The sequence below is a fragment of the Falco cherrug genome, chromosome W, assembly GCF_023634085.1.
Source record: "Falco cherrug isolate bFalChe1 chromosome W, bFalChe1.pri, whole genome shotgun sequence".
NCBI classification, from domain to species: domain Eukaryota; kingdom Metazoa; phylum Chordata; class Aves; order Falconiformes; family Falconidae; genus Falco; species Falco cherrug.
Genome location: NC_073719.1, coordinates 6,812,893 through 6,834,808, shown reverse-complemented (window position 1 = coordinate 6,834,808; position 21,916 = coordinate 6,812,893). Strand labels below are relative to the sequence as shown.

At 46.7% G+C, this 21,916-nt stretch overlaps 1 protein-coding gene across 3 annotated transcripts in view; it reads right to left on the bottom strand.

Moving 5' to 3' along the window:
- LOC129734463 (E3 ubiquitin-protein ligase UHRF2-like) overlaps nt 1–21,916 on the bottom strand; it is a 169,920-nt gene that overhangs the window by 120,241 nt on the left and 27,763 nt on the right. For 2 of the 3 annotated variants that reach the window (XM_055698005.1, XM_055698006.1), the window contains exon 2: nt 2,597–2,839. The exons of the other annotated variant lie outside the window; for it this stretch is intronic. In XM_055698005.1, coding sequence (XP_055553980.1) covers nt 2,597–2,839 — 243 coding nt within the window. The remainder of the gene's footprint in view (nt 1–2,596; nt 2,840–21,916) is intronic. 3 annotated transcript variants of the gene reach the window in all.

The window sequence follows — 21,916 nt, the reverse complement described above, 5'->3', positions numbered from 1 at the left end:
AACCACAGGGTACCCCGTGGTGTGTACCCTCTATATCCTCTCTCTTGAGCAAAGGAATACTTGCTGTTAACAGCTGAGCTACTGGTCCATACAGGTGGGGAGTTGGACCTATCATCTTTTTGTTGCTAGAACTCCTGGAACAGTTATTCACACTTTTCAGACAGTTTTTCCACAGCTGAGTTGCAATTCCATAAGGAGGAAGAGATTTTCTTCGTATTGCTGGAGTTGGCAACCCACTTCATCCACCATTGGTGCCTTTTGGTCTATAGGTCATTACTACCAATGAGTTGGCATATGATGATGGTGCACTCCATAAAAATTTCAGCTACATGGGTTGTGTGCATCAGACTTTGTTGGGATCTGTGGGTAACTGCATGCTGTTCGGGTTATAATAAATCATCTCCAGTGCAGCTAATTCCTTCAGGTATTGGATACCTCTCTCCATGGTGGGCCATTTGCTTGGATGACATATAACATCTTCCTTGAAGGGATACCTTTCCTTCATGCTTGACAGCAGTCACCTCCAGAGGCTGAGGACTTGCATCCCTCTTTCAATTGCCTTGTCAATATTCTCTTCCCTAGAAAGTGATCTCAGCTGCTTGGTTTCACTACCCTCTAATTCCAGGCTACTAGCCTCATATCCCAGCATCAGAGCAGCCAGGTGATAATGTGCTCACCTGGATGATGGCTGAAATCTTTTTGAATATCAAACAGCTCACTTGGGGATAGGGATTGAGTGGATACCTCTTGTTCTGCCTCTTCCTCCTGTTCTTGTTATGTCCCTGTTTCATCCTCCTTTACTAAACAACCCGTCTTTTGTGTCTCTTTCTTCTTGTGTATAGGGGAGATTGATACTAGCATGGGTTAGTCCTCTGGTTCAGCTGCATCACCCACTGCCAGGGTCTGAGTAGCTGCAGTGCCTGTCGCTGGGGTTGGAGTAGCTACAGTGCTTGTTACGGGGGTTGGAATAGCTGCAGTGCCTGTTGCCTGGGTCTGAGTAGCCACAAATAGTTCCTTAAACCTAAACAAGACTGAACAACATTCATGGTTCCTAGCAATAGGACCACTCTGGTTTCAACATCCCAGGGATATTAATTTTTTTCAAAATTTTCAAATGCTAATGTAATTAGACTGGAGGAGAAGGGGAAGATGTAGGAAGATGTCTCCATAGGTTGGCTCTCCAAGGAGACAAGTCAAAAGGTGTAATTATCAGTAGTTTCCAATAGATGGCTCCCGAAGTAGAGAGGTGACAGCAATGCTGAGTACAAATACCAGATTAGTTTCACAACCAGCAATTCTGTCATATCATAAGCCGGTATTACAAAGTACAACAAAATTATAACCTTAGCCCATGCCCCAAAGGCGATAAATACCAAAAGAGTAAGCATATGCTGTAAGGTGTTACATAACTCTGAGACCAAGCGCCACAACTCTGAGAACAAATACATCAACATTGTGACCAGCAAGTATTAAACTAATATATTAAATGCTTATAACAGATTTGTTTTAACATGCTTTGGTCAGATCTGTCATTATGTCAAGCCTTTGAGCCCCATGTTGGGCACTAGAAAGTACTGTCATGGTTTAGCTGCAGCCAGCAACTAAGTACCACACAGCCACTCGCTCACTCCCCACCCCATTGCCCCCAGTGGGATGGGGAGGAGAATCGGAAAAAGGTAAAACCCGTGGGTTGAGATAAGAACAGTTTAATAACTGAAATAAAATATAATAGCAATAATAGTAATGAAAAGAGATAACAAAAAGAGAGAAAGGAATAAAAGCTGAAGGGAAAGAACAAGTGATGCACAATATAGTTGCTCACCACCCGTGGACTGATGCCCAGCCAGTCCCTGAGCAGCAATCAGTGACCCCTGGCCAGCTCACCCTGTTTATATACTGAGCACGATGTTCTATGGTATGAAATATCCCTTTGGCTAGTTCGGGTCACCTATCCTGGCTATGCTCCCTCACGGCTTCTTGTGCACCTGCTCACTGGCAGAGTATGGGAAATTGAAAAGTACTGGACTTAGGGGAAATACTACATAGCAACAATTAAAACATCAGCGTGTTATCAACATTATTCTCATCCTAAATCCAAACCACAGCACTGTAGCATCTATTAGGAATAAAATTAACTCTATCCCAACTGAAACCAGGACAGGTTATTAAGCAGTATGTGTTAGCTAATAATATATTCCAATTGCATCTGTTCACAGAATCACAGAGTCATTTAGGTTGAAATGGTCTTCTTGAGATCACCTAGTATAACCTCTCTGCTCATGCAGGGTCAGCTAGAATGGGTTGCCCAGGACCATGATCCAGTCAGGTTTTGAATATCTCCAAAGGTGGAGACTCCACCACCTCTCTGGGCAACCTTTTCCAGTGTTCTACCAGTTTTAGCTTCTAAACATTAAATGCTTTTTTAACACAGTTTAAGATTTATTTTAAACTGCACGATGCAAACTAATATTGACTCTCTCAGTCCCACTGTCATAAAGCCGGTCATGAAAGAAAACTGCTTGAAGATACAGGCCTGTATAAGCAAAAAAAGTGATAGAAGCAAGATAAGGCCCCTACTTTCAAAACTTGCACATACCTTGTACAATCCAATGCCAGGATCTATAAGAAACAAGTGAGTTGATGTAGATGGCTGATTCGGTGATCTGCTACTGGCTGCTATTTTGACTTTGTTTTTACATTTGGAAACAGCACATGGATTGACCTCTCCACTCTGATTTGTCACAGAAGTGGTAGGAGCTTCAGATTCAGAGCGTATCAACAGTTGAACTATGTCATTTAGTCCAACATCGTAGTCAAATAAAGTGTGTCCATCTTCCAGCTGTCAAGAAAAAAACAGAATACTGGTAAAGTTCCACTTTGATATTAGTATGTAGTCCTCCTCTTAGAGAGGATAATTTCAGAAAACATATTTCCTTCAAACTTCAATAGAAAAAAGACATGTATTTCAGGCAAATCTAAGAAATCATGTCTTGAGTGAACTCAACAACTCATGAAGCACAGTGGACTCATGACTTCTGCCCAATGACAGCTCTTAAATAAACATATCTTTAGAGAATCAAGATGCTTTAATCATGGAAATAAATTTAAAGTACCACAGATAATTTCAACCCCATGTGTCACACCCAGCTCTGCTAAGAAAAAAAAAAAGGTGGTTGTCATTGGTGACTCCACTCTGAGTAACAGAGGGCCCGATATGCCAACCAGACCCAACCCATAGGGAAGTCTGCTGCCTCCCTGGGGCCCAGGTAAGGGACATTACTAGAGAACTCCTTTGTCTAGTAGGGCCCTCTGATTATTATCCATTACTGTTTTTTTCAGGTGGGCAGCGATAAAGTCCAAGCAACAAGAATTCTGAGGGCAATCAAGAGAGACCTCAAGGCCTTGGGGCAACTGGTTGAGGCATCAGGAGCTCAAGTAGCGTTTTCTTCTATCCTGCCAGTTGCAGGGTATTGATGGTGCAAGTAATTGGAAGATCACACAGATCAATACCTGGCTCCGGGCCTGGTGTCACTGGCTGAATTTTGGTTTTTTTGATCATGGGTCAGTTTACACGGCACCAGGCCTGCTGGCAACAGATGGGGTTCACCTGTCTAAAAGGGGGAAAAGGATTCTAGGTCAGGAATTAGCAGGGCTCATTGAGAGAGCTTTAAACCAGATTTGAAGGTGGAAGGGGATAAAACCAGGCTCGCTAGAGATGAGCCTGGGGGCAGCATGCCAGTGTTGGAGGCAAGATCGATAGCCCAACTGAGGTACATCTACACCAATGCCCAAAGCATGGGCAGCAAACAGGAGGAGCTGGAAGCCATTGTGTAGCAGGAAAACTATGACATAGTCGCCATCACAGAAACATGGTGGGATGACTCGCCTGACTGAAGTGCTGCAATGGATGGCTACAAACCCTTCAGAAGGGATAGGCAGGGAAGGAGAGGCGGTGAGGTAGCCCTGTATGTTAGGGAGTGTTTTGACTGTCTAGAGCTTAATGATGGTAACAACAAGGTTGAATGTTTATGGGTAAGGGTCAGGGGGAGGGCCAACAAGGCGGACATCTTGGTGGGAGTCTATTACAGACCACCCAACCAAAATGTAGAGGCGGACAAAACATTCTACAAGCAGCTGGGAGAAGTCTCACAATTGCTAGCCCTTGTCCTCGTGGGGGACTTCAACTTACTAGATGTCCACTGGAAATACAGCACAGCAGATAGGAAAGACTCTAGGAGGTTCTGGAGTGTGTGGCTTCCTGACACAGCTGGTGAGTGAGCCAACCAGGGGAGATGCCCCGCTGGACCTGCTGTTTACGAACAGAGAAGGACTGGTGGATGATGTGGTGGTCGGAGGCTGTCTTGGGCATAGCGATAACAAAATGACAAGAGTTTTTGATTCTTGGAGAAGTAAGGAGGGGGGTCAGCAAAAACACTGCCCTGGACTTCCAGAGGGCAGTCTTTGGCCTGTTTAGGAGAGTGGTTGACAGAGTCCCTTGGGAGACAGTCCTGAAGGGCCAAGGGGTCCAGGAAGGCTAGACATTCTTCAAGAAGGAAGTCTTAAAGGCACAGGAGCAGGCCGTCCCCATGTACCAAAAGACGAGCAGCCTGACTGAACAGAGAGCTTTGGCTGGAAGTCAGGGGTAAAAAAGAGAATTTAGGACCTTTGAAGAAGGGGCAGACAGTTCAGGAGGACTATAAGGATGTTATTGGGTTATGCAGGGAGACAATTAGAAAGGCGAAAGCCCAGCTAGAACTTAAGCTGGCCACTGCCATCAAAGATAAGAACAAAATGTTTCTACAAATACATTAGAAACAAAAGGAGGGCCAAGGATAATCTCCATCCTTTATTGGATGCGGGGGGAAACATTGCCACAAAGGGCTGAGGTACTTAATGCCTGCTTTGCCTCAGTCTTTAATAGTCAGACCAGTCATCCTCAGGGTACTCAGTCCCCTGAGCTGGAAGACAGGGACAGGGAGCAGAATGAAGTCCCCATAGTCCAGGAGGAAACAGTTAGTGACCTGCTGCTCCACTTAGACATGCACAAGTCTATGGGGCCGGATGGGATCCACCCGAGGGTACTGAGGGAGCTGGTGGAAATGCTCGCCAAGACACTCTCCATCATCTATCAGCACTCCTGGCTAAACAGGGAGGTCAGAACACTGGAGGTTAGCCAGTGTGACACCCATCTACAAGAAGGGCAGGAAGGAGGATCCAGGGAACTACGGGCCTGTCAGCCTGATCTCGGTGCCGGGGAAGGTTATGGAACAGATCATCCTGACTACGATCACACAGCATGTGCAGGACAACCAAGGGATCAGGCCCAGCCAGCATGGCTGGATGAAAGGCAGGTTCTGCTTGATGAACATGATCTCCTTCTATGACAAGATGACCCGCCTAGTGGATGAGGGAAAGGCTGTGGATGTTGTCTTCCTGGAAGTTAGTAAAGCCTTTAACACTGTCTCCCACAGCATTCTCCTGTAGAAACTGGCTACTCATGACTTGGACGGGTGTACTTTATGCTAGGTAAAAAACTGGCTGGATGGCTGAGCCCAAAGAGTGGTAGTCAATGGAGTTATATCCAATTGGCAGCCGGTCACAAGTGGTGTTCCCCAGGGCTCATTATTGGGGCCAGTCCTGTTTAATATCATTATTGATGATCTGGACGAGGGGATGGAGTGCACCCTCAGTAAGTTTGCAGACAACACCAAGTTGGGGGGGGGGGGGCGGGAGTGTTGATCTGCTTGAGGGTAGGAAGGCTCTACAGAGGGATCTGGACAGGTTGGACCCATGGGCCGAGGACAATTGTATGATGAGGTTCGACAAGGAGAAGTGCCTCGAGTCCTGCACCTGGGTCACAACAACTCCATGCGAGGCTACAGGCTTGGGGAAGAGTGGCTGGAAAGCTGTCCTGCAGAAAAGGACCTGGGGCCTGGGGATGCTGGTCGACAGACAGCTGAACATGAGCCAGCAGTGCGCCCAAGTGGCCAAGAAGGCCAATAGCATCCTGGCTTGTATCAGAAATAGTGTGGCCAGCAGGACAAGGGAAGTGATTGTCCCCCTGTACTCAGCACTGCTGAGACTGCACCTCGAATACTGTGTTCGGTTTTAGGCCCCTCACTTCAAGAGGGACGTAGAGGTGCTGGAGCACGTCCAAAAAAGAGCAACGAAGCTGGTGAAAGGTCTAGAGCACAAGTCTTATGAGGAGCAGCTAAGTGAAGTGGGGTTGTTTAGCCTGGAGAGGACGAGGCTGAGGAGGGACCTTATTGCTCTCTACAGCTACCTGAAAGGAGGTTGTAGACAGTTGGGGTGTGGTGGGTTGACCTTGGCTGGATGCCAGGCGCCCACCAAGCCGCTCTATCACTCCCTTCCTCAGCAGAACATGGGGGGAGAAAAAAACATGGAAAAAACCCTTGTGGGTCAAGATAAGGCAGTTTAATGAAGCGATAGCCAGTCACACACGTGGAAGCGAAGGAAAACAAAAGATGTTATTCTCTACTTCCCATCAACAGATGATGTTTGGCCACTTCCCAGAAAGCAGGGCTTAAGTATGTGTAGTGGTTGCTCCAGAAGAAAAGTGTTGTAAATAATAAATGCCACCCCCCCCCCTCCCCCCCCCCTTCCTCCTCCTTTCTCTTAGCTTTTGCAATACAAGCACAGCACTATGAGGGATGCTATGGGGCTCAGCCAGACCCAACACATGGGGGTATGTCTCTTCTCCCATGTAACAAGCGATAGGACAAGAGAAAATGGCCTCAAATTACGCCAGGGCAGGTATAGATTGGATATTAGGAAACATTTCTTCACGGAAAGGGTGGTCAAGCATTGGAACATGCTGCCCAGGGAGGTGGTGGAATCACCATCCCTGGAAGTGTTCAAAAAACACGTAGATGTGGTGCTTAGAGGCATGGTTTAGTGGTCAACTTGGCAGTCCTGAGTTAACAGTTGGTCTTGATGATCTTAAAGGTCTTTTCCAACATAAATCATTCTATGATTCTACAATGAGCAAGTTAATATATATGTGTGGCTATGTGTATACATAATTATTTATATAGTTGAAGCTCGAGAACAAAGTAGCAAGTATTGGGGGCCCTGGTGGAATTCACGGTCTTGAGGGATATGGGCGACCCTGAATTTTAGGAGAGCAAACTTTCAGTTGTTTAAGGAATTAGTGGATGGGACTCCCTGGGTAACAGCCCTCAGGGATAAAGGAGCTGAACAGAGCTGGCAGCTCTTCAAAGACATTTTTCTTAGAGCACAAGAACTATTGATTCCTATGTGCAAGAAATCAAGCAAGGCAGGCAGGAGACCAGCATGGATGAGTAAGGACCTCCTGGTCAAACTGAAACTCAAGAGGGAAATGCATAGGCAGTGGAAGCAGGGGCACGCATCCTGGGAAGAATATAGAGACGCTGCCTGGCTGTGTAGGGATGGGATCAGGAAAGCTATGGCACAGCTGCAGCTGAATTTGGCAAGGGATGTGAAGAATAACAAGAAGGGCTTCTACAGATACGTTGGCCAGAAAAGGAAGACAAAAGAAATCATACCCCCCTGATAAATAGGGCAGGGAATCTGGTGACAACCAACATGGAGAAGGCAGAGGTACTCAACAATTTTTTTGTTTCAGTTTTCGATGGTAATCATTCTTCCCACATCTCTTGAGTCCCTGAATCCCAAGGCAGGCACTGGGGGAGTGAAGTCCTACCCATCACAGGAGATTAGGTTCAAGACCACCTGAGGAACCTGAACATGCACAAGTCCACCGGACACGACGAGATGCATCCCAGGGTTCTGAGGGAATTGGCTGATGTAATTGCCAAGCCACTCTCCATCATATTTGAAAAGTCGTGGCAGTCAGGCATAGTCCTGAGTGACTGGAGAAAAGGGAAATATCACACCCATTCTTAAAGAGGGTAAAAAGGAGGACCATGGGAACGACATACCAGCCACCCTCACCTCTGTGCCCAGTGACCAAGGGCAAATTGTGCCAGACTAGTCTGGTGGCCTTCTGCGATGGAGTGACTGCTTTGTTGGACAAGGGAAGAGCTATGGATGTCATCTACCTGGACTTCTGTAAGGCCTTTGATATGGTCCCCCACAACATTCTAATAAGAATCCTTACGCATTGCTGTCGTGGTTTAACTCCAGCTGGCAACTAAGCACCACACAGCCCCTCACAGACTCCCCCTCCCAGTGGGATGGGGGACAGAATTGGAAGGGTAAAAATAAGAAAACTCATGGGTTGAGATAAAGACAGTTTAACAGGTAAAGCAGAAGCTGCGCACATAATCAAAGCAAAATAAGGTACTCATTCACTATTTGCCATTGGCAGGCAGATGTTTAACCTTCTCCAAGAAAGCAGGGCTCCATCATGTGTAACGGTTAATTGGAAAGACAAACCCCATAACTCCAAACGTCCCCCCCTTCCTCCTCCTTCCCCCAGCTTTTATTGCTGAGCGTAACGTCATATGGTATGGAATATCCCTTTGGTCAGTTGGGGTCAGCTGTCCTGGCTGTTTCCCCTCCCAACTTCTTGTGCACCCCCAGCCTACTCACTGGCAGGGCAGTGTGAGAAGCAGAAAAGGCCTTGACACTGTGTAAGCACTGCTCAGCAATAACTAAAACATCCCTGTGTTATCAACACTTTTTTCACCACAAATCCAAAACATAGCCACATACAGGCTACTGTGAAGGAATTTAACTCTATCCCAGCCAAACCCAGTACAATTACAAGTATAAGAAGTTGTTGTTACTAATTTAGTCCACTAAAAAAAGAAAACATTACCAACTAATATATTTATCCCAAATTTTAAAACTACAGATAATTAAGAAAAAGGGTAAGCGTAATGGCAAGAGTTGGAAAGATACAGGACAGATCTTGTTCTCCATGAGAATTATATCAACCAGAGCGTAAAAAGACACATGGGCCCTCTGATCTATGTTCCTCACTCCTGTTGCACTTAGACACCCACTTGGTCCAGTTGCTGGCACAACAGAAAGAAAATTATCCCCCTTAAAATAAGGGAATGACCTGTCATTCTGATCTATCCAGTCGTCTCAACATCAACCCAAGAAGTCTAAGCTTTTGAGAAATAAAAAGTTAACCCTGAATCTTTGTGAACATGTAATTGATGGCAGGACTTCAATTTGCACAGAGTTTTGTTAGAAGTGTTTCTAGTGCCAAGCAATATAAATGCATGGTTTTAAAATGTCAGTCCCTCTCTGATTGGGCTCTGCTTTCATTCAGGGCTTTGTCCCTGTATGTAAATGGTGAAAAACACTGATGACAAGCAACCTGAAGTATTTCTCATCCAGCAAGATCAAGCTTGTTTTGCCTCAGGAAGCTAAACCTTTGCTGTAATTAATATTTGTAAGAGACTGATGGATGTTAAAGATGTGGATGCTGGCAGTTCCTGTGGCCAGTTCAAAACATGGGAAGCCAGTGCTAGCAGTAGCAGCAGCAGTTGTTGCCGCATGCTGAGATGAGTGCGAGGTTTCTGAGGTCCCCGGGGGATGTTTGAGGGAGTTTCTGGGCCCCGGTACCCTTGGGTTGTGTGTGTGTAGGGACTGGCTGGCAGGTGACAGGTCTCACGAGAGGGGCGGGCGAGAGTTGGGCAGTCCCGACGGTCCCTGTGGCCAGTTCAAACCGTGGGAAGCCTCATATAACCAGTCCCTACGGAGCGGAGCGCTAGCTACAAGGGTGTGCAAACAGGGAGCAGCTCCTGAGGGGAGCGGTGTGGCGCTTCACGTGAGAAGGGTGGTGCACTCTACCAGTTGTCGGGCTGCTGACTGTTCTGCTCACCCACAAGCTTAATCTGCAGCCCCAATGGTCACCCCAGCTAGCTGGTGGCTGTGTAAACCTACCCAGCAGCTTGAGGTCTCCAGGGAATTAGAAGAGCTTATTAGGCAGTACTTTGAGATTGTCAGAAGCATGGTGGCAGAGACTAGGGGAGGGCTGTGCTCTGCAGCAGCTGGGAGCCCATCTATCTAGCCAGGCTAGCCTGGGATGAGTGGAGGCAGCCACCCAGATGGAGCTTCCTATCAGGGAAGCTGCTGTCCAGGTGAAGGACTGTAAAGTCTGTACCCCACACTCCTGGGTGGAGGAGGGTGCAAGCTCCACCTGTGCAAGGTGCCCTCCAGTGGAATCACTCAGGCAGTGGGTGGAGGTGCTGCAGGAGGAAGTCAGCAGGCTATGCTGTATTAGGGAGGGGGAACAAGAAAGAGAGTATTATTTGAGGCATTGCAAGAAGAAATATTAGGGCTCCATGGCACTGACCTCCAAGGCCTACCAGACAAAGAGTGTCAACAACAAACAGACAGCACCTTGGAGAAGAAGGTACCGTGGAATCATAGAATGGTTTGGGTTGGAAGGGACCTTTAAAGGTCTTCTAGTCCACACACAGCCCCCCTTGCAATGAGCAGGAGCATCTTCAGCTAGATCAGGTTGCTCAGAGCACTGTCCAACCTGACCGTGAATGTTTCCAAGGATGGGGCATCTACAACCTCTCTGGGCAACCTGTTCCAGTGTTTCACCAATGGCCTCTGGTAACTTGTGGCAGCATGACATATCACTTCTGCCCCCATTTCCTCATATGTACCAACCAGCAACAGATACAAAGTCTTGGCAGTGAATGAAGCCAATGTGCAAGACTCACAGGGGGAAACCGCACCAGTTGCACACACTGAAAGTCGCAAAAGGAAGCGGTGAGTGCTAGTAGTGGGCAACTCTGCTGAGAGGCACAGAGGCGCACCCATCAGCCGGCCTGATATACAGTCAAGGGAACTTTGCTGCTTGCCAGAAGCCAAAATCCAGGATGTCACAAAGAGACTGCCACAACTGGTTAAAAGTGCAGGCTACTATCCCCTACTTTTTTCCATGTGGGCACCAATGACACAGTAAAGCATAGCCTGGGCAAGATCAAGCAGGACTTCGGAGTTCTGGGGGCACAAGTGATCTTCTCTATCTTGAGAGTCAAGGATAGGGGTGTGGGCAGAAATCAACGCATCATGCAGATCAACACCTGGCTTGGTGACTGGCGTCATCACCAGGGCTTTGGTCATGGGACATTCTTCAATGAATATGGCCTGTTGGGGAGAGATGGGATCCACCTATCTAGAAGAGGAAGGAGAATTTTCACTGGCATATTGGCTGACTTAGTGAATTGTGCTTTAAACCAACAAACTTGGGGGCTGGGCTTCAAAGCCGTGACACTTGTGTACTCACAAGCAACAGGGTGGATGAGCGCACCTACCGGAGTAGTGAGGAATGCCCCCCCAACCCTTCTAAATATATTTCCACCAAAAAGGTGAGACAGTCGACAGTCTAACTGAAGTGTCACTATACCAATGCACGTAGCATGGGTGATGAAGAGGAGGAGCTGGAAGCCACTGTGCAGCTGGAAACCTCTGATCTTGTCACTGTCACTGAAACTTGGTGGGATGAATCACACGACTGGAGCACTGCAATTGATGACTATAAACTGTTGAGGAGGGACAGGCAAGGAAGGAAAGGGGGGGGGGGGGTGTTGCCCTCTACGTAAAAAAAAAAATGGATTGATTGCACAGAGCTGTCCTTGAAAAACAGCAGTACACAGGTTGAGAGCTTCATGGCAAATTGTGCCAGACTAGTCTGGTGGCCTTCTACAATGGACTGACTGCATTGGTGGACAAGGGAAGAGCTACAGATGTCATCTACCTGGAGTTCTGTAAGCCCTTTGACACGGTCCTCCACAACATCCTTGTTGCTAAATTGGAGAAAGATGGGTTTGATGGATGGACTGTTAGATGGATAAGGAACTGGCTGGATGGTCTCATCCAAAGAGTTACAGTCAATGGCTCAATGTCCAAATGGAAACCGGTAACAAGCAGTGTTCCTCAGGGGTCCATACTGACACCAATACTGTTGCATATCTTCATCAATGATATAGACATTGGGATCAAGTGCACCCTCATCAAGTTTGCAGATGACACCAAGCTGAGTGGTGCTTGAGGGAAAGGATACTATCCAGAGGGGACCTTGGCAGGCTTGAGGAGTGGGCCCGTGCAAACCTCATGAAGTTCAACAAGGCCATGTGCAAGGTCCTGCACCTGGGTCAGGGCAATCCCCAGCATCAATACAGATTGGGGGCTGAATGGATTGAGAGCAGCCCTGCGGAGAAGGACTTGGGGATACCGGTGAAATGAAAAATTGGACATGAGCTGGCAATGTGCATTTGCAGCCCAGAAAGCCAACCGTGTCCTGGGCTGCATCAAAAGAAGCAGGGCCATCAGGTCGAGGGAGGTGATTCTCCCCCTCTACTCCGCTCTGATGAGACCTCACCTGGAGTACTGCATCCAGCTCTGAGGTCCCCAGCACAAGAAAGACATGGACCCATTAGAGCAGGTCCAGAGGAGGGCCACAAAAATGATCAGAGGGATGGAACACCTCTTCTGTGAGGAAAGGCTGAGAGAGTTGGGGATGTTCAGCCTGGAGAAAAGAAGGCTCCAGGGAGACCTTATTGCGGCCTTTCAGTACTTAAAGGGGGCTTCTAAGAAAGATGAAGAGAGACTTTTCACCAGAGAGGGCCTGTTAGTGATAGGACAAGGGGCAACAGTTTTAAACTGAAGGAGAGTAGAGTTGGATTGGACATAAGAAGGAAACGCTTTACGATGAGGGTGGTGAGACACTGGAACAGGCTGGCCAGAGAAATTGTGGATGCCCCATCATTGGAAGTGTTCAAGGTCAGGTTGGGTAGGGCTTTGAACAACCTGATCTAGTGAAAGATGTCCCTGACCATGGCAGGGGGGTTGGACTAGATGATCTTTAAAGGTCCCTTCCAACCCAAACCATTTTATGATTCTCTGTTGTTGTTAGAATCTTTTTTTTTGCAAGAAATCCCAGCAGCAAGGAGAATGGGAGAACTAGGGGGAATCAATCATGAATGCCAAATAGAGAACAATAGGACAAGAATCTATTTTTGACTGCACAATGGATCTAGAGATAAACGCTTTTTGATAGAGCAGCCTATATGGGAGTTGGAACATCTGTCATAAGTAGTGTTGCTTGAGGATATAGTGGGTCTCCTGGAACTGTGAACACATTAAAAGAGCATGTCTTAAGCGCTGTAATTCGTGTAAAGATGATAATTTCCCTCGTATAGTCAGCCCCTGAATTCCCTTTTATTTATTTTTCAGTTTGGTGAGAGTTGAGATAACTGTACTTCAGGAAATGGATCTGGTACAAATGTGTTTTAAAGCTTAACATTGTATATGGTGCTACAGATATGGTTCATATTTATGTTTAAAGCTCCTGGAATCCTAAAATGTTCCCTTCAGCTACTGTATTCCAAGCCTTGATTCGTCCAGTTTTACCTTAGAATCATAAAATCATTTAGGTTGGGAAGGACCCTTAAGATCATCGAGTCCAACTGTTGACATAATACTACCAAGTCCACCACTAAATCATGTCCCTAAGTGCCATATCTACACATCTTTTCAATACCTCCAGGGATGGTGATTCCACCACATCCCTGGGCAGCCTGTTCCAATGCTTGACAACCCTTTTGGTGAAGACATTTTTCCTAATATCCAATCTAAACCTCCCCTGGCACAACTTGAGGCCGTTTCCTCTCGTTACATGGGAAAAGAGACTGACACCCACCTTGATACAACTGCCTTTCAAGTAGTTGTAGAGAGCAATAAGGTCTTCCCTCAGCCTCTTCCTCTCCAGGCTAAACAACCCCAGTTCCTTTAGCTGCTCCTCATAAGACTTGTGCTCTAGACCTTTCACCAGCTTCGTTGCTCTTTTTTGGACGTGCTCCAGCACCTCAATGTCTTTCTTGTAGTGAAGGGCCCAAAACTGAACACAGTATTCGAGGTGCGGTCTCAGCAGTGCCGAGTACAGGGGGACAATCGCTTCCCTTGTCCTGCTGGCCACACTATTTCTGATCCAAGCCAGGATGCTATTGGCCTTCTTGTCCACCTGGGCGCACTGCTGGCTCATGGTCAACTTGCTGTCCACCAGGACTCCCAGGTCCTTCTCTACAGAGCTGCCTTCCAGCAGGTCAACCCCTAGCCTGTACTAGTGCGTGGGGTTGTTCCTCTCTAGGTGCAGGACCTTTCACTTGCCTACGCTTACGTACATCCGTCCAAGCCATGAGCAGACAGTTTCTCCAGGAGAATGCCGTGGGAAACGGTGTCAAAGGCTTTACTAAAGTCCAGGTAGACAACATCCACAGTCTTTCCCTCATCCACTAAGCGGGTCATCTTGTCATAGAAGATCAAGTTAGTCAAGCAGCCTTTCATAAACCCATACTGACTGGGCCTGATCACCTGGTTGTCCTGCATGTGCCATGTGATGGCACTCAAGATGATCTGCTCCATAACCTTCCCCAGCACCGAGGTCAGGTGCCCTTCAGTGTTGAAAGCATAAACAAAAACTGTTTAGCCATTTAGCTTGTGGACACTTGTCATGGGCCAATATAGCTTACCTAAAGGCTTTTGACATTTCCTAAAACTGTGTGTTAGGGGTTGCTGAATCTGATAATCTAATGGAGGCAAGGCTGCCACAGCTCCATACCCCTGGGTCCAACCAGTAGCGAGACTGAGCCTGTATTCCCAGTAGGCCTCACACATATACAGCATGCATACATGCACACACGGCTGGTCACACAGATCAACACAGGCAAAACCACTCAGCATTCACATAAACCCAACCAACACCAATGGCCTCGTCCTGTTCCCCTCTCTAACTGATCAGAATGAAGGTCTGTTAGTAGGAAATATATACGTATATACCATGTGGATCCCTCCAGTATCTGGGCTTAGACACTCGGTCTATGCAGTAGCTGGCCCCTGGATCCCTGGTCTCCTCAGTTGCTGGTACCTGGACATATGAGCCCCCGAGACCCATAGCCCTACTCCAGCTGCTGGTACAGACCTCCCTTAACACACACCAACACAGATACATGTGCTGTGGATCTCTCCAGTAACTGGGCAGACACTCAGTCCATCCAGCAGCTGTATCCTTGCTCTCCCCAGTTGCCTCATGCACAGACATGTGTATAAAGGGGTCTCTTAGTCAACCCCCAGACCCTATGTTCTCTCCAGCAGTTGGCCTGAACACCCTGGTCCCTCCAGTAGACAACTCCTCTGGTTGTCTCATCCCCAGGGGCACACATGCACACCTGTCTCCCAAGTCACTTAACCCACTCGCTAGCTAGTTAGGTGGTCACGCACCAACATGCGTACCCTCACTCGCTCCAGTTGCTGGCACCCCAGACACATAGGCCCCTATGACCCATGGTCTGACTCTAGTTGCTAGCATTTAGGCCTCCATGCACACAAGTATACACAGAATAGAGAGTTCCCTCATCCAGGAAAAGAGTTTAAATGGATTTTAATGAAAAGACAGGACAGACTCTGCTGATCAGGTACAGGGTATGGCCAGACAAGCATATTGACCAGCAGCTTGTTTACCTGTGACTGGCCCCTTTTATCCCTGTTTTCCCATGCTTGTTTTTCCCCAAACCACCTATATCCCTCCCTTCCCCTGCCTTTGCTTCCTCCCCTAAGCATCCCATAATGACTCTTGTGTGATCCGAAAATGCTCTTCCCCTGCATCCCATAATGTGTCCCATATTCCCTAGGCAGTACCCACACACCAACCCCACCACCCACCCACCCCAGTCTCTGAGGTGATCCAGAGAGCCTCTCCCATTGACTCATCTTAGCATCATAGAATCATTTAGGTTGGAAAAGGCCCTTAAGATCATCAAGTCCAACTGTCACCATCTTGACACTGTCGTGATGAGTGTCACCCCTGGACAATGACAATGGGGCTGAGGCTCTCCTGAGACAGCCCTGGGAGGAGCCGGGGCAGGGTGTCCCTTACTCTGACTGTGTTATTGGGGTTCCCCTGACTGCCATTGTGCCTCTGTGCTCCCTTCTGTGTGTGTGGAGATGAGCCTTTGATGGGCTGATGGCTCTCCTGCGATGGGCCGTGGCAGGTTATTCTTCAGGTTCCCTCACCTACCAGTGTTCCTCTGGAGACAAGTTTTTTTTATCACATAACCTAACAGGGTGCTCTTTTCTTCCAAGAATGACTGTTACATTCATAAAAGCTGGTTTAAATTTTTCACTTAACTTTTTGAGTTGTAAAAGCTGTTTGGAGGTATGTCCAAATACATAGCCTAGGTGACTAGACCTGTGGTGTTCAAATTGATGTTGGGATCATGCTCTGTTTATATACTATAGGTGGATACTGACAACTTTTTAATTTAGTTTTCTGGTGATATTCTTTATTGCAGCTCTGTTACTCTAGGGCTCCTCTGAAGCACCCTTGAAAGGAACAGAAATATAGCTCTTGGCCAGGTAAATGCATTGGCCAAGTGCTACACTTCTGTACAAGACAGTTACTTGATGCAACTTTTGACCGGAGGAAAGCCTTCATTGAGCACGTTCAACGGGGAACTCTCCTGCTATGTGCTCAAGGAATCAAAAATCCTGAACTCCTTAACTTCTGGAAAAGGTTAGATGGAAGCAACAATCCCAGCAACCTTCTTGCATGGCAGGAAGAGCAAGTTCTGTACATAAATCATGAGATTGAGTATAGTAGAAATTCTAAAAGCTCCACTGAATTTCACTTATGTGGGCACCCAATGGGACTTCTAGATTAATTTATTCAAAATAACATTATTTATGATGGATTTAGTGTGGATAACTTCTATAAAGGATCCTTAACCAAAGTTTTCTTATTCAACTTGAAGCTATCTATCCTAATGTCTTAGAAAAGACAAAAGAAATTCAAGAATTCTGTTTTAGGGAGCATGTAAGGCCCGGGCAGATTAAAATTTGCCATCATCTATTCTTCTCAAGTTTAAAAACAAACAACCCCCCCCCTCTACTACGCTCTCTATGTAGTTTCATCTTAATTGTTAGATGCAGGTATTGGGGTGGGGTGGGGGGGAGAGAGTCTGTGTCTGTCTGTGGCGGTGGGGTTCAGAAAAAGATCAAAGGAGCTTCTCTGTGCTCCTCTTCCAGTATTTGAACACCCTCATGGTTAAAACAAACAAACAAACAAACTCCTAATATCTAATCAGAATTTCCCATGTTCCAACATGTGTCCATTGCCCCCCATCCTATCACTGTGCACCTCCAAGAAGAGTCTGGCTTCGTTTTCTCTGTATCCTCTGGTCAGGTAGTTGCAGACAGAAATAACGTCTCCTGGCACCTTCTCTTCTGAAGGTTCAACAAACCCAGCTCTCAGCCTCTCACTGCATATCGTGCTCCAGCCCCCTGACCATCTTGGTGGACCTCTGCTGGGCTTGACCTTGATAATTTGAAACATTATGAGCTATTTTACTGTCACATTACGTCTGCTTTCCTTTGAAACGTTTAGAGGAGCTATACCCTTATTTTCACTGCAACAGAAGTTTATTATCAGTCTACATAAGAAATAAGCCATTACCAATACCTAAACTTAAAGACGTAGCGGTATGCAGTTCAGGATAACATTCAGCTACCACGGAAGTGTGCTTAAGTGAGTCATGCAAAAATGCTTCCAAGATTTCAACCCAAACCACTACTGCAAACTCATTGGTAAGAATACAGAACAAATTATCACCAAATAAATTAACCAGCATACATTCAGAACCAAGATAAAAATATTATGTGCAAGTATACCGCATAGATATTTACAGGAAGAAGTTCCAGCGGACTCCATCTTATTTCTTAGGAAAGAGAACCTTGAAATGAGAAGGGCCTGAGGGGTAAGAGGAAAGACAATAAATACTTAAGTAGCTCATATTACTAACATGCAAAGAGCCATACAATAAAGAAATTAAAGAAACATCAATAAACTCAAAAAGATGTCAGAACAGAAAACAAAACTAAGGCAAGCAACATATTAAGATCATATGTTGTAAAGATGATGCCAGACAGCCGTCTAATCTGAGGAAGGCCTTCCTTGCACAAAAGAAAAATATAAGGTGCAAGCAAAAATAAAAAAATATATAGCCCATCTCCACCACACAACAGAGTACAGTACAGACATTCCAATTTAGTGCTGGAAATAGAACAATATAGTTGTATTAGTGCAATGCCGTTTCCAGTAGAGTTAAGTAGCTCTGGCAGCGATGCTAATTACCCAATGAACAATGCTACTGTAGTCCAGATATACATCTCCCAGAACCTTAGATAATTCCTGATACCATGTCATTATAATTATTCTTTGGCACCCATATATATGAGTGGGAACTACTCCATTTAGAAAGTGCTACAGAGCAAAATACTTTGGAAGACTACTAAATAGAGATATCAGTCTCAAACTTCAGCTAATATTTTTTTATTTCTTCTTTTTAGAAATACTTTGAAGTACTTATTCTCTTCCCAAGTTGCTTGATTACTACTGTCTGGGCTGGACAGGAATGAAAATATTCAAATCATGCAAGAAAAGGCAAATATTTTAACGTTCTTAGTTTTTGCTAAGGAAAAAGTAGTTGATAAAAATATTTGCGCTAATATGCCTTAATTCACAGGCAAAGTAAGTGACAAGCAAAATTTCAAAGCACCTAAGGGCTTAATCCTTGATTGTCTAGACTAGGAGTCTAATATTTTCTATGCAAGTGTCCTGGTTTCAGCTGGGATGGGGTTAATTTTTCTTCTTAGTAGCTGGTGCAGTGCTGTGTTTTGGATTTGGTGTGAGAATAATGTTGATAGGACACTGATGGTTTTGGTTGTTGTTAGGTAATGTTTATACTATGTCAAGGACTTTTCAGTTCCTTGGGCCCTGCCAGCCAGAGGGCTGGAGTGGCACAGGAAATTGGGAGGGGACACAGCCAGGACAGCTGACCCAAGCTAGCCAAAGAGGTATTCCATACCATATGACGTCATGCTGAGTATATAAACTGGGGGAAGAAGAAGAAAGGGGGGACATCTGGCATTATGGCATTTGTCTTCCCGAGTAACCGTTACGCGTGATGGAGCCCTGCTTTCCTGGGGATGGCTGAACACTTGTCTGCCGATGGGAAGTAGTGAGTGAATTCATTGGTTTGCTTTGCTTGCGTTCATGGCTTTTGCTTTACCCATTAAATTGTTCTTATCTCAACCATCGAGTTTTACATTCCTTTCCAATTCTCCTCCCCATCCCTCTGGGTGAGGGGTGAGGGAGTGAGCAGCTGCGTGGTACTTAATTACCAGCTGGGGTTAAAACACGACAGCAAGTTATTGGACTGATGTATAACCACCTAATGGAGATACAGAAGGTACTGTCATTTCATTTGGCAATCATGATGATACATATGCCATCATGACTATCAGAAAAATGTCTTCATTGCCATACTACATATGTCAAAGCTGCTGATATTGTGTATTTTGTCAAGCAGTAAACTTGCTGTCAAAGCACACCTCAAAGTGTATCCCTGGATGACCAATTCAGTAACAAAGACTAAAAGAGAAAGATAACTAACTCCCTAAATAGATAGACTAAAATGACAGCAAAGTTGGTCAGACTAAACTTATCTGCTACAGGGGAGCACCTATTTAACCACTAAGCAAATTTGCAGAGCACAGCTAAGAGTCTTGGCAGCTGGCACAGCAGGGGGCACAAAGGAGGCCCAGAAACTGCTCCAGAGAGAGTATAGGAGCAGCTTAAAGTTGTGTGACAATGGCAGTGACGAGCCACAGGGCTTGGTCCCCAGCACTGTGTGGAGCAAGTACCCCTGGTATGGCAGAGCGCTTGACTCAAACACAGAGCCCTAGAGGGAGGATGCAGCTGCCCAGGTCTGGTGTTTCAAGGAGTGTCTGGAGCCTCTCCCTGGGGCTGGGGGTGATGGTGGCATCACCTGTGAGAGACATGCTCTGGTTGAGCCACTGAGTCAGCAGGTGAAGGAGCTATAGGAAGAGGGGAGCAGGCTGTGTAGCATCGAGGAGGATGAGCAGGAGATGGACAGGGTCCTCACAGAGACTCTATAGAGGCAAGAGCCTGAGCCACATGATGCAAGGAAGGAGGGGTGGCTAGCGGTCAGTCGTGCTTGAACGAGAGCAGGATGGATGCGCCCAAGTGGGGGGTGGGGGGTGGGGGTGGGATTGGAGCTGGAAGCTTGTGACTTCTGGTAGCAGGAGAAAGGCTCCTTCTCTACATGCAGATCTGGGTTTACAGAACCAATAGAGTACCTTGGTAGCCAAAGAGGAGAAACAAGCTCTGAGGGAGGCTTCAGAGCCAGCTGGGCCCGAACTGTTGTGGTAGGTTAACCTTGCCTGGCTGCCAGATGTCCACCCACCCAGCTGCTCTCTCACTCCCCCTCCTCAACAGGACAGGGGGACAAAATAAGATGAAAAAGCTCGTGGGTCAAGATAAAGACAGGGAAATTCCTTACCAATTATCGTCACAGGCAAAACAGACTCAACTTGGGGAAAAAATAAATTTAATTTTCTTGCCAATTAAAATAGAGTTGGATGGTGAGAAACAGACAAAAATTAAAACATCTTGACCCCATCCCACCCAGGCTCGACTTCACTCCTTTATTCCTGACTCCTCCCCATCCCCCTGAGCAGTACAAGGATATGGATATTTGGGGGCTGTGGTCAGTTAATAACATTTTGTCTCTACCACTCCTTCCTCCTCACACTTTTCCCCTGTTCCAGCATGGCTCCTCTCCATGGGCTGCAAGGAAATCCCTGCTCCACTGTGGTCTCTTCCATGGGCTGCAGTGGAATATCTGCTCCGGTACCTGGAGCACCTCCTCCCCCTCCTTCTCCACCCTTGGTGTTCACAGGGATGTTTCTCACATTTTTTTTTCCTCACTCCTCTCTCTGCCATGTGGTGTTTTGCCCTTTCTTAAATATGCTTTCATAGAGGTACCACCAGCTTTGCTGATTGGCTCAGCTCTGGCCTGCGGTGGGTCCGCTGTGGAACTGTCTGTGTCTGGCACAGGGCAGCCCCTGGTCTCTTCTCACAGAAGCCACCCCTGAAGTCCCACCCCTGGCTACCAAAACCTTGCCACAGTACACCCAATAGAACTGTGCATTAGCACCAAGAGGGAACATTGGGTGAGATGCAGTTGGAGTCTCCCTTCTGCAGGGGACCCATCTGCTGACCAGACATAGGATCATAGAATAGTTCAAGTTGGAAGGGACCTCAGAAGGGTCCCAGTCGAACATCCTTCTCAAAGCAGGGTCAACACTGAATTCAGACCAGGTTTCTCAGGGCTTTATCCAGTCAGGTGTTGAAAACATCCAAAGACAGAGATTGCACAACCCCTCTGGGCAACCTGCTCTACTGCTTGATTGACTTCATTGTGAAAAAGTTTTCTCATATTCAGTCAGAGCCTCTCTTGATTCAGCTTATGACCATTGCCTCTCATCCTTCCATCATGCACCACTGTGAAGAGCTTGGTTCTGTCTTCTTGTAGGAAAGGATCTGTCACAGGAGGTTTGTTGCTTGCTGGAGGCCCAGATACAGGATACTACAGAGAGGCTGCTACGGCTCGTCCAATCCTTTCACCTATTACCCCTTACTGCTCATTTGTTTGGATGCTGGTAACACTGCAAAAAAGAGACCTAGAGCAAATCGTGAGTGACAAAAGAGGTCTGGGAACAAGGGTGAAGCACATGGGAGCCCAGGTGTTCTTCTCAATACTGCAGGTTAAGGGAAAAGGCTCTGGTAGGAGCAGATGCATCCTATAGGTTAACACCTGGCTGCACAGCCAGTGCCCATGGCATCCTAATTGATTGATGAGGACTGCTGAGAAGGAACAAGAACCACCTGACAAAGTGGGACATCTTTGCCAATTTGGGGAGGAGGACTTTGAACTAGGTCTGACAGGTCATGATGACCAAAGCCTGAAGAGAAATAAAGGAACAGGGGCATAGAGAAAGTACCCAGGGGATAGATAGTCCCTCTCTTTCCCTGTGAAAGCAGCACAAGTGGGAGCCCATC